General features: G+C 37.9%; 1 protein-coding gene across 7 annotated transcripts in view; it reads right to left on the bottom strand.

The window, feature by feature from the left end:
• Positions 1–12,317, bottom strand: part of large2 (LARGE xylosyl- and glucuronyltransferase 2) — a 333,000-nt gene that overhangs the window by 34,726 nt on the left and 285,957 nt on the right. For all 7 annotated transcript variants that reach the window (XM_073929039.1, XM_017351916.4, XM_073929040.1 and 4 more), the window contains 1 exon segment: positions 2,104–2,292. In XM_073929039.1, coding sequence (XP_073785140.1) covers positions 2,104–2,203 — 100 coding nt within the window. In that variant the 5' untranslated portion in view covers positions 2,204–2,292.

Raw genomic sequence — 12,317 nt, 5'->3', positions numbered from 1 at the left:
AAAACAAATAAGACTTTCTCCAGAAGAAAAAATATTATCCGACATACTGTGTAAATGTCAATGCTCTGTTAAACATCATTTGGGAAATATTTAAAAAAGAAAATAAAAATGAAAAGGGGGCTAATAATTCTGACTTCAACTGTATATATATATATATATATATATATATATATATATATATATATATATATATATATATATATATATATATATGTGTGTGTGTGTGTGTGTGTGTGTGTGTGTGTGTGTGTGTGTGTGTGTGATTATGTGTACTTATTTATTATTATTATTATTAATACATATTATAATGTAGTTAGGGAAATTACATTGGCTAGAAAAAGTACAGAAATTTAGTTACAGAAAAACAGTTTTTTTTTCCCGCACACCTCATTATTTCCCCCACAAAACTTTCGCAAGTTATTGTAAAGTTTCTTGAAGTAAAAAGTTTGAGACAGCACAAATGTATAGAAATATAATTGTATTTCATTGTGTGCTTTAGGTGTTTATTACAATTAACCAACATCAGAGAATCCAAAACTGTTTTTGTAAAACTACTGAAAGAAAACTTTAGCCGGCCCGTTTTTTAGGTAAATGTAGCTATTTCAGAAGGATGATTGCCATTCCCATAAATTTAAATATAAGTCTTTCTTTCCTAAAAGTAACCACCTTCAATCAGGCCATGTATTGTGAATACAGTCACAGCTGAAGGGGTTTCAGGCTCTCATAGCTCATCGTTTAAATATTAATTTAACTCGACATTGCACAATTCAGAGCAATTTATTAACACTTCAAGGCATTCTTCGAAAGAATGTTTAAAATCTTGCTTCATAAACCACCTTTCTAATGCAGCTGTTTCAACGAATAGCCCACAAAGTGCTTTTGAAGTGCAGGGATACAGTTCTGGCATTTCCCCTGAAGGAAATGACAAGTCTTCTCTCGAGCTCTTATAGTTTTATGAATACTGATGATCATGCTCTGATAATCTCCCTTTCTGGGGGCAAAGGGACATTTCTCATGATTAATGATTGTAGGGCTGCATGAAATAATCAGTGATTTTTCACAGAGAAAAAATTTGATCGCAGTCTAAAATCCCATTTAAAATGTAAAGATTGTTTGAAAGGCTGTACATTTAAGCCATTAATATTAAAAAAATAATAATAATAATAATAATAATAATAATAATAAAATAATAATAATAAGAATAAGAATAAGAATAAGAATAATGATAATAATAATAATAATAATAATAATAATACAATAATAATAATAATAATAATAAGAAGAAGAAGAAGAAGAAGAAGAAGAAGAAGAAGAATGATAATAATAATAATAATAATAATAATAATAATAAAAAAAATAATAATAATAATAATTGTTCTGGGTGAGTTATGGTGTGGAGAAGCCCCAAAGAAGTGTATGTAAATACACGTCACATGTAAATTTATATGTAGATGCCGTTGTCTTTATTTGCTAAAATGCTATAATACATTTATTTTACATTACAGTTGCACAACTACGCTGCTATTGTTCATTATTTATGATGTTTACACAAGCACACACATTTTAACATTCACATTTAACACTATTTAAAAATCAAACATTTAACTTATAATTTAGACAGATATCCAGTGGGAATCCAGTGCTGCATTCACTCCTAAGCACACAGTCCAACAGAGATTTAATTAAACAGCAGCCTCTGCATGAAGCCATATCGCAATTTCCTATTATTTGGATGAATCGTGCAGCTCTACCTGACATATTTATTTATAGACAGAGATCTGTTCCAATTCCAGATAGAGAGTGGGCTTTTATAATGATTAGCTTTCTGAGATCTGGCTGCAGATCAGCTCTGTTATCAGCACTCGGCAGCATTATTGTGCGCGTCTGAGGATGACAGACCCCATCAGATGAGGATTTTAGCACACGGACTGAGATAAGACCGTGACTGACAGTCTCAACACCCAAGTCAAACCCGGCTTAAGAAGGAAACTCTTTGTCCGTCTAGCCTTGACATCAGAGAACAGACAAAAAAAAAACAGTCCGGCGCGAGATCATTTCTATTCTGGAATCTAAAGATCTGATGATAAAAGCTTTGATACTCACTTTCCGAGTTCCCCACGAGCAGGTAAAGCCAGGTGAACAGGATGACGAAACTCAGAGACACCACCAGCAACTTCAGCTTCCCTCGACAGGGGCAGAGCATCCTGGGATTGTGGAGGAGCGGCGGGGGGAGGGGATGGAGCGATCAGGTCGGACTCACTCGAACACTGGTCTCCTGCAGCATCCTCTCTTCTGGAGAGAGAGAAAGAGGTGATTGGTTAATAATGTGCTACCTTTTGCTTTGCTTTGCTTTGTGTAAATACAAGGAGTAACTTCCCTATTTGTTTATTTGGTCAAATTTTACTTGAAGGGATGTTCATAAGAGTGACACTTTTATAATCATGACATGCAAAAGATGGAGATTTAATGCATTCTTATGACACCAGTTATTAAGTGTCGTTAGCTCAGTTATTTCATTTTTAAATGCAAGGGTGGCATTGTTTGAGATGTCTTTCTTATGACAATTTGACATAAACAAATACATCATAAGGTGTCTTTATGTTAGTCATGACAGCTTGGTTTAATAAAAGCCCCTTTCACACAGTGATACCGGTAAATATCTGGAAAATTTGCGGAACGACTTTACCGGTACATTCAAAAAAGCGCTGTTCACACAGGCGAGGACGTTACGGAAGTTTTCCGGAAAAGAGCATTCACACATCCATTCCAAAATACCGGTAAATTCTGACATCATTCACAATAAATGAGCTTTAAACGGCTGTGCTTGTATTTGTAAACATTTGACTAAATTACAAACTCTTATGTCTAGATGTTCATAATATGTGCGTGTGCAGGCGCTCACAGGCTGTTTCACAGGCACACGCAAAGCTTGAAGGTAAACAAACAACGGCTTGTCATAAGCATCTCATCGATGATTATTTGCACAGTTGGCATTAAGAAGAACATATAAACGTGATCTGACTAACTTCTAGCAGCTAAATGTGTCTGGAAAAATATTCAAGGCTTTTATTCTCATAAACCGCGCGGACGTAAATGCTCTGACTGTTGTGATTGGCTAAAGCAGACGTCTCACGTCAGCACGTTCTAGACGTGCACGCGCTTATTACGGCAATCTTCCTTCTGCATTCACACAGCGCAGCATTCCGGGAAATTGCCGGTAATGTTACAACTTCTCTTTCCGGAAAATAGCCAGAACGAATTTAACGGTAATTTTTAAAAAGGACCTGTTCACACATACAACCTTCTGTATGTGTGAAAGGGGCTAATGTCAGCATAACTTGTCATAAACCTGTCATAAACATGATTGAGGTCATGGATTTTATAACAGTGTCTTTAATTTTCTTATGACACCAGTCATTAAGTGTCATTAGCTCAGTTATGTAATTTTTAAATGCAAGGGTGATATTGTTTGAGATGTCTTTCTTATGACAACTTGACATAAATACAACCAAAGCTCATTCTAAAACGTAGTCCTGCGGACGTTTCTGGAGACCGCGATTTATGTAGCCGGAGGTACGTATGGCTGCATTTAATTTTTTTAAGCGAACGCTATGGGGCGGTGTGACGTCGTTCCTTTTAGCGCTCACTGGCTGACCGCTAACCTCCGAATGGAGGGCTTTTTTCTTGTCGCAACCAGTTTATCCAGTTAGCTCATCGGCGGAGTTGAGACGCAGAGGGGAGCTGACCACGATGATGACAATGACTGTGTTTGAGTGCGGGGAAGAGCGGTTCCAGAAATCAGGTAAGACAAAAACAGAATCCAAGAAATGAAGTGAACGAGTTCATAACAGCGTGAGAATGTGGTGAAATCTGAAAACGTGGTAAAAATTAGACGAGGGCTTTTCTTTTTTTGGGACGGCTTTTGTAAATTGTTGCTTGGGTTTATGGAAGCAAGCTGGCAGACGCGGCAGTTGGTAAAACCGGTTGGGTTTAGGGAAGAAGGAGGAGGAGGGTGGGACGGCCGATTGGCCGGTCGCCCAGTCAATCATTCAGTCAGTCGGACAGACAGTCACTCGACAGCGGCCTCCGGTGGGTTTATGAGAGAACAGCACGGACGCGAACCGTGCTCGCGAAAGACGTTCGAGATGTGAAAAAGTGCATACAGTGGGCTCTCGCGGATTGGCGAAAACAAAAACTGCACAAATACATACTTCCCGGGACATATTTCGCAGAATCCAGAAACGTCCACGGGACTACGTTTTCAGAATGAGCCTGGGTTGCACATAAATACATCATAATAGTTTAGTTTTTACTAAAATAGTTATTAATTTGAAGTTAGTTAAAATGTGTTGAAGAAAATCATGTCTCTGTTCAACAGAACTTGTGAAATACTTTTAAAAGAATAAAAATGTCACTGAAGGGCTAATCATTGACTTGGAAGTCAACGGTTACAGATCTCCAGCAATCTCCAGAATCTTAATTTGTGTTCAACAGAAGAAAGAAACTCTGTAAAGTTTGAAACAAACAAAAAGTGAGAGTAAATGATTAGGGAATGTTCAGTTTTTGAGCATCTATCCCTTTAAAAACCAGCTAATAGTTCAGTCTCGAGTGTGGAATTCACAGTATAACTTTACATAATTTACATTAAATAAGAGCTTGTGAAACAGCTGCTGCAATCTTTCCCAGTTCCTTAATATCAATCACAGAATGACTGACAGGCAGAGAGTGTTTCCTGCTTTTCTGATCACCCCCCTGACTCTTTCTTGCTATTTACAGAGTCTGGGGCTGTCACATTCACATGGCACTTATGTCAGTGATGTCTGTCAGATCGTGGGAACATTTTGTGCATGATATTTCACCAAAAATTAACACACAAACATGCAGTAGGTGTTCCAGCTGTGTGGTGTTTCAGATTGTGTGTATGTATGTATGTATGTATGTATGTATGTATGTATGTATGTATGTATGTATGTATGTATGTATGTATGTATGTATGTATATACAGTTGAAGTCAGAATTATTAGCCCTTTAATTATTAGCCCCTCTGTTTATCTTTTCCTCCGATTTCTGTTTAACAGAAAGCAGATTTTTTTCAGCACATTTCTAAGCATAATAGTTTTAATAACTCATTTCTAATAACTGATTCATTTCATCTTTGCCATGATGACAATAAATAATATTTTACTAGATATTTTTCAAGACATTTCCATACAGCTTAAAGTGACATTTAAATGCTTAACTAGGTTAATTAGGTTAACTAGGCATGTTAGGGTAATTAGGCAAGTTATTGTATAATCATGGTTTGTTCTCTAGACTATAGGAAAAAAATAAGCTTAAAGGGGCTAATAATTTCAAGTGGTGCCATTTGGGCATCTGAGCTCCAGCGAGGGGGAGCTTGAGCTCTCGCTCCTCCTTTCTTGCACTTCTTCTACGAGTGATGTCACTGGGGGTAGGGTTAGAGGTGGGGTGGGTGTACGCATTAAAACAGCTTATAGGAGGAGGAGCGAGAGCTCATGCTCTCCCATAGATATATACACTAGATGTCGTCTGGCCTATTGTTGTCTATTGGACGGAATGCGTCAATAGCGCCGCCATCTTGGTACAGGGTAGCGCTCCTTTGAAATGAATGCGGGACCAAGGTACAGTGGAGGACTGTGGCCATGCAAAGCCAGAGATATACACATACACACATATATCTATGATCAGGAGTTTTCCCGGATGTTAGTATGTAATTTTTATTTTCTAATTACGAAAATTATAATTTTACATCACTTTTCTACATTAATGGATCAGTGACCGCACGGGCATTCCTGACAAAAAGCTTGTGTTTGTGTGTATGGAAATGTACTATTCACCCTCCCTGTTAAATTTGATCTAATCCGTGTCCTGAAACACAGCACCTCTCCTGCTTTCACTTCTCATAGTGACGGAGGGAGCGATTCGTTTGTAAATGAATCCCCCGAACGACTCTTTCACTAATGTTAGCCGACAATAATACAAGTTTCTGGCAGCATCTCGTTGTCATATTTCTTTTGCATTGTTTGCTGATTTTATTCAACAAAACTAGCATAAGCCGAGTGTTTAGTGCGAGTTGGAGCTGCTTTGCCTTATGGTAAATGTAGTAAGTGACTGTATTATCATCAATAACGTGACCTGATTAGCACAAAAGTTCAGAACATACAAAAACAGAAAAAAACATAATATTACCTATGAAATATTCTGCCTTTGTGCGTTGTTTTCTTTGTTTGCTCGTTACTACACCCGTAGACAGCGCTAAAGTCCAGCATCTTCACGTAGTAACACTGTCTTGACTAGTGCGGTTGAAAGACATTTGTCCTGGGAGCACTGTACCAATGTGGCGGCGCTATTGACGCATGCTCAGGGTCCCTATGCGATATCTAGTGTATATATCTATGATGCTCTCCCTCGCTGGAGCTCAGCTCTGCTCAAATGGCTCTGCAGCGAGCAGTGTCTCAATAATTTTTACCTTAAATTTTTTATTTGTTTTATTTATTATAAAAAACTGCTTTTATTCTAGCCGAAATAAAACAAATAAGACTTTCTCCAGAAGTCAAAATATTATCAGACATACCGTGAAAATTCCCTTGCTCTGTTAAACTTAATTTAGGAAATATCTTTAAAAAAAAAATCAATAAAATCCAATGGGGGCTAATAATTCTGACTTCAACTGTATATAATAACTGCCTTTGTGTGGGTTTCCACCGGGTGCTCCAGTTTCCCCCACAGTCCAAAGACATGCGGTACAGGTGAATTGAGTAGGCTCTATTGTCTGTAGTGTATGAGTGTGAATGAGTATTTGGATGTTTCTCAGAGATGGGTTGCAGCTGGAGGGGCATCTGCTGCGTAAAACATATGCTGGAAAAGTTGGCGGTTCATTCCGCTGTGGCGACCCCAGATTAGTAAAGGGACTAAGCAGAAAAGACAATGAATGAATGAATGGATTTACTGATTTTTTACTGCCTGTAAACAGTTTATATGGGCTGAATTGAAACCAACAAGTTGAGTTTAAATTCAGCATAATAAATTGTTTGCAACAAGTTACCGTAAAATATTAGTAAATTCATCCATTCATTTTCATGTCGGCTTAGTCCCTTTATTAATCAGGGGTCACCATAGTGGAATGAACCGCTAACTTATCCAGCAAGCTTTTACGTAGCAGATGCCCTTCCAGTCGCAACCCATCTCTGGGAAACATCCACACACACACACTCACACACTACGGACAATTTAGCCTACCTAATTCACCTGTACCGCATGTCTTTGGACTGTGGGGGAAACCGGAGCACCCGGAGGAAACCCACACGAACGCAGGGAGAACATGCAAACTCCACACAAAAACGCCAACTGAGCCGAGGTTCAAACCAGCGACCTTCTTGCTGTGAGGCTTAGTAAATCCTATGAATCATTTTTCAGTGTACATCACTTTATGTCAAAACACACAATACACAATGCATTTCCAACTCAGCACACAGCAAATACTGCAGATATTGGTATAATAATAATAATCATAAATATTGATCCAGTGTTGTTCTCCCTCATTGTGCAGCTTTGTGTCAGCATTAAAAGCATTAGAGGTCTCGGCTTGAACTAAACTCTTGGCTTTTTGGCTGATCAGAGTAACTCTGTGAAAGCCTCCCTGTGTGTCACTTTACGGCAAGCATTCATGTCTGTGTTCATGCCACATGGGCAACACGACAGCCATTGTTGTTTACAGCATTCTTAATTAAAGAGCGAGCCGTGGGAGGCTTTCCATCAACCCAGCAGACGCAGATTAACCATGGGAAGAGAAAAAAACAGAAGGAGTGAGAGAAAGGAGACTGTAAGAGAGACAAAATTGTCTTTGCTTCATTTTGAGCTTAATTAATCATGCGTCTGAATAATTAGACATACGATTGTGAGAAACAAGCATGCATGCTGACAATAAGTATATACTTATTTTATATTTTATTTTGCATATTTTTTCTCCAATTTTTGTTTAATGGAGTTTTTTTTCAACACATTTCTAAACATATTAGATTCAAAAGGCTAATTTCTAATAACTGATTTCTTTTATCTTTGCCATGATGACAGTAAATAATATTTGCCTAGATATTTTTCAAGACACTTCTATTCAGCTTAAAGTGACATTTAAAGGCTGAACTAGGTTAATTAGGTCAATGTTAGGGTAATTAGGCAAGTCATTCTGTAACAGTGATTTGTTCTGTAGACAATAGGAAAAAAAATTGCTTAAGGGGGCTAATAATATTGAAAAAATGCCAAAATAAAACAAATAAGACTTTATCCAGAAGAAAAAATATTTTAGGAAATACTGTGAAAAATTCTTTGCTCTATTAAACGATGTTTGGAAAATATTTGAAACAGAAAATAAATTCACTGGAGGGCGAATCAATTGTACTGACTAAGGCCCTTCTCCACCGATCACTCAGCTTAGATGGCCGGCCAGCACTAGGAAGAGTCCTGGTGGTTCCACACATCTTCCACTTAAGGATGATGGATGCCACTATGCTCATTGGAACTTTCAGAGCAGCACAAATTTTTCTGCAACCTTCCCCAGCCTCGTGACTCGAGACAATTCTGTCTCGGAGGTCTACAGACAATTCCTTTGTCTTCATGCTTGATTTGTGCTTTGAGATGCACTGTCAACCCTTGGACCTTATATAGACAGATGTATGCCTTTTCAAATCATGTCCAATCAACGGAATTTACCACAGGTGTACTCCAACGAAGCTGCTGAAACGTTTCAAGAATGATCAGTGGAAACAGAATGTACCGGAGCTCAATTCAGAGCCTCACGGCAAAGGCTGTGAATACTTATGTACATGGGATTTGTCAGGTTTTTTATTTTTAATACATTTGCAACAATTTCTTTTTTTCAATTTTTCACATTGTCGTTATGGGGTATTGAATATAGAATTTTGAGGAAATAGATTAGTTTAATCCATTTTGGAATAAGACTGTAACATAAAAAATGTGGATAAAATTAAGCGTGAAAAGTGAATACTTTCCGGTTGCACTGTATTCAGTATAAACAGAAGGTGTGCCAATTCTTAGATAATGTAAACATTACGGTAAAAAAAAGTAGCTGTTGTTTTCAGAATTTAACCGGTAAAAAAAATATACATGAAAGTAAATTTTTTTTCTAAATTGTACAGAATATTGTCATATTTTTACCATATTAACTCTAATGTGCATAACTCAAGAGTAGTTTAGGAAAGGAGGAGGTTGGGTCAGGCGATCGGTCAATCAGTAAGTCGACAGCAGCCTCTAGTGGATTTATGTGAGAACAGCAGCCAATCGCAAGGGAAATTTAAGATCTCAAAAAGTGTACATGGCGGCCTCTGGTAGATTTGCAAAAAAAACAGCAACCAAACATAGCTCCTGGGATGTATTTGGTGCTCTCCAGATATATATTTAGCGGTACGTTTTCAGAATGAGCCTAAGTTAAAATTGAAAGTTGAAAAGTCACATGTAAAATGTAAGTTTTTAGCAATGTATATTACTAATCAAAAACATTTTAAAAACTACTATGAAATAAAAAAACGTGATCTTTACTTTGTATTTAATTTACATTGTATATTAATTTATGGCATAAAAAAAAAAACATAGTTTTGGATCTACAGAAAGTATTTTGGGCTTTTGCCACAAACACACCCATACAATATAAGACTGTTTTTGCAGTCCCACATCTTACTGTAGATGGCCTAGTCTGTTGTGATTGGTCTACAGTGTACTTTGTGTATTGGAAACCAATCATTACCAAATCTGAATTTTACCAACCACTGACATCAACAGCACTGGATGTGTAATCTGCTGCTCTTCCTGTACTGTGTAAAACTCTTTTACTGATAGTGGACAGTTTATTTGTGTGTGTGTTGTTGTTTGTCTTTGAGCTTCTGTTGATCTGTCGTGTGCGGCGGCCACTGTAACTGTCTGATAAATGATGTCCTTCATCGCCTGACTCTGCTGACACCGGCCTTTGTTTGTTTGTTCGTCGTCTTGAATGCGCAGCTCTCTTCAACACTCAAGGCCATCCTGAGCTCTCCAGCGCTCGTTACCAGATTACATCCGCCCACACACACACACACACACACCGCGTCTGCAAAGCCCTCACAAACTTTAGGAATGGATACTGTCTACAGATTCTAGAGGAAAAAAAACAGTAGTAGAATGATTGCTAACAATTTACTTGAAATGGTGTTTGTAAGACTGTTATGACACCTTTTTAATCATGACATGACATTTTATTATTATATTTTTTAACTGTCATTGCGTGTTATTAGCTTAATAGCTATTATTATAATAGCTTAATAGCTAATTAATAGCTAATGATGTCTTCATGACAACTTGATGTAAACAAATGCATCATAACTCGTCTTTGTCTTTGTTATTACAACTTGACATTACCAAGACAACTGTCATGATCACCAGCGATCTACCACCAAAGGTCACTGGTAAACATTCACACACATAGGACTACAAATCTCCTCGTAAATGGACTACATATTCATTCATGCCACACACACACACACACACACACACACACACACACACACACACACACACACACACACACACACACACACACACACCTGCTCCAAGTCTCCACTGATTACACTCGCACAACTCTGATCAAGGACTGATTCATGAGTAGTCTTGCTTATCTGTAAAGTGACAATTTAATATTTTTTCTTAGTCTTGTTTTCCCGTGTGTTTACCTTAGCTTTGTTATCTAGTTTTCCCTGTCTGCCGCTTGCCTTCCAACCTCTCACCTGATACTTTTGACTATGATTCTGGATTGTCTATATACATCTGTTTGCACCCGTGTTGACCATTGCTTGCCTGACTACCGAATAAACCTGCAAGGGGATCCTCACCTCAGTTGTCTCTGTCACTCCTCGTGTTACAACAACATAACTTGTCATAAATCTGTCATAAACATGACTGTCATGAGGCAATTATAATGTGTCATGAATACAGTGTTCCCTCGCTATAAGGCGGTTCACCTTTCGCAATTTCGCAGATTTTTCTTTTGTGCAACTTGTTTTTTTTTTTTTTACAGCGCATTGTGTTCTGTGTCCTGATTGGCTGTAGACCATTGTCAATCAATCTCCTCCGTGTCTCATGCACTGTACAGAATGCGTTTAGCTTGCCGAATTAACATAATTCTTTATGAGCAGTGTGACTTCCAACAAGGATGCAAAAAGGGTTGTAACTGTCCACACAAGACCATTGTAAAGGGGGTCACACACCGGATGTGCCGCGTCATGCGTTTTAGAATTATAAACTTAGGTTTATATCAGGGTGCGCACATCGGCTGTCTGCAATGCCTAGTTATGAGATTTCTGCTGCGCCACAGAGCGCCATCTGAATAATTTAATTTTAAGTAACATGCAAATGTGCGCCTCTGGTGTGTGTTACGTCCAACTGCCATGTGTGCGGCGCATCCGGTGTGCAACCCCCTCTTAAGGAAGGAGTCTGCTTTTGCTTTGTGGATCAGTGACTGCAGGATAAAGAACATTACGCTGGATGCCAACATCATCCGCACAAAAGCATGAACATGAACCTTTTCCTGACAGCGATGAATGTTTGCGCCTGACAACAAGTTTTGATCTTTGGTTTCATTCTTTAATACTGGACTTATTTTCTGTGACTATTTGAGAGTGTTTAAACAAGAGAGAAAAGTGTAAAAAGTTAAAGCCTGTCTGAGAAAAGTGAGCGGTTTTACAGCCTTAAAACATCTTTAATAATAGTAAAAAATAAAGCTGACTACTTTTGCCTATTGCGGGTTATTTTTAGATTGTAACTCCCTCTAATAATGAGAGACCACTGCATTTTTAGAATGACCTTTTTTACAGGGTAAATATCATTGTCAACAACGTAATTAATATTTAATAACATTTAATGTCATTTTAATGACAAATTCAATTTGCACCAATGTAGTTGAGGTCAAGAACAATAATAACGATGCTGTTATGAAATTCATGACGCAATTATAGTGACTTCAATCATGTTTATGACAGGTTTATGACAAGTTATGTAGTTGTGCTAATATCATGTTGTCATGACTAGGGTTGTTACGATGCTGGAAGTCAGTACCAATCGACACTGAAATTTAAAAAACGTCCATTTCCCACTAACATTTGAGCGCTGTTAAAAATGTTAACTCGAGTTTGTTTTCCCTCTTGGTGCGGTTTGTTTAGGCAGGTGAGAATGTAGCAATCACACTCGAGTGTGCACCAAAAGCGAACCAAAATAGCCTTTAAACAAACCCAGTTCGTTTGTGATGAGAACATGAT

The sequence above is a fragment of the Danio rerio genome, chromosome 18 (genome assembly GCF_049306965.1).
Source record: "Danio rerio strain Tuebingen ecotype United States chromosome 18, GRCz12tu, whole genome shotgun sequence".
Classification (NCBI taxonomy): domain Eukaryota; kingdom Metazoa; phylum Chordata; class Actinopteri; order Cypriniformes; family Danionidae; genus Danio; species Danio rerio.
This window is presented reverse-complemented; position numbering and strand designations above follow the sequence as displayed.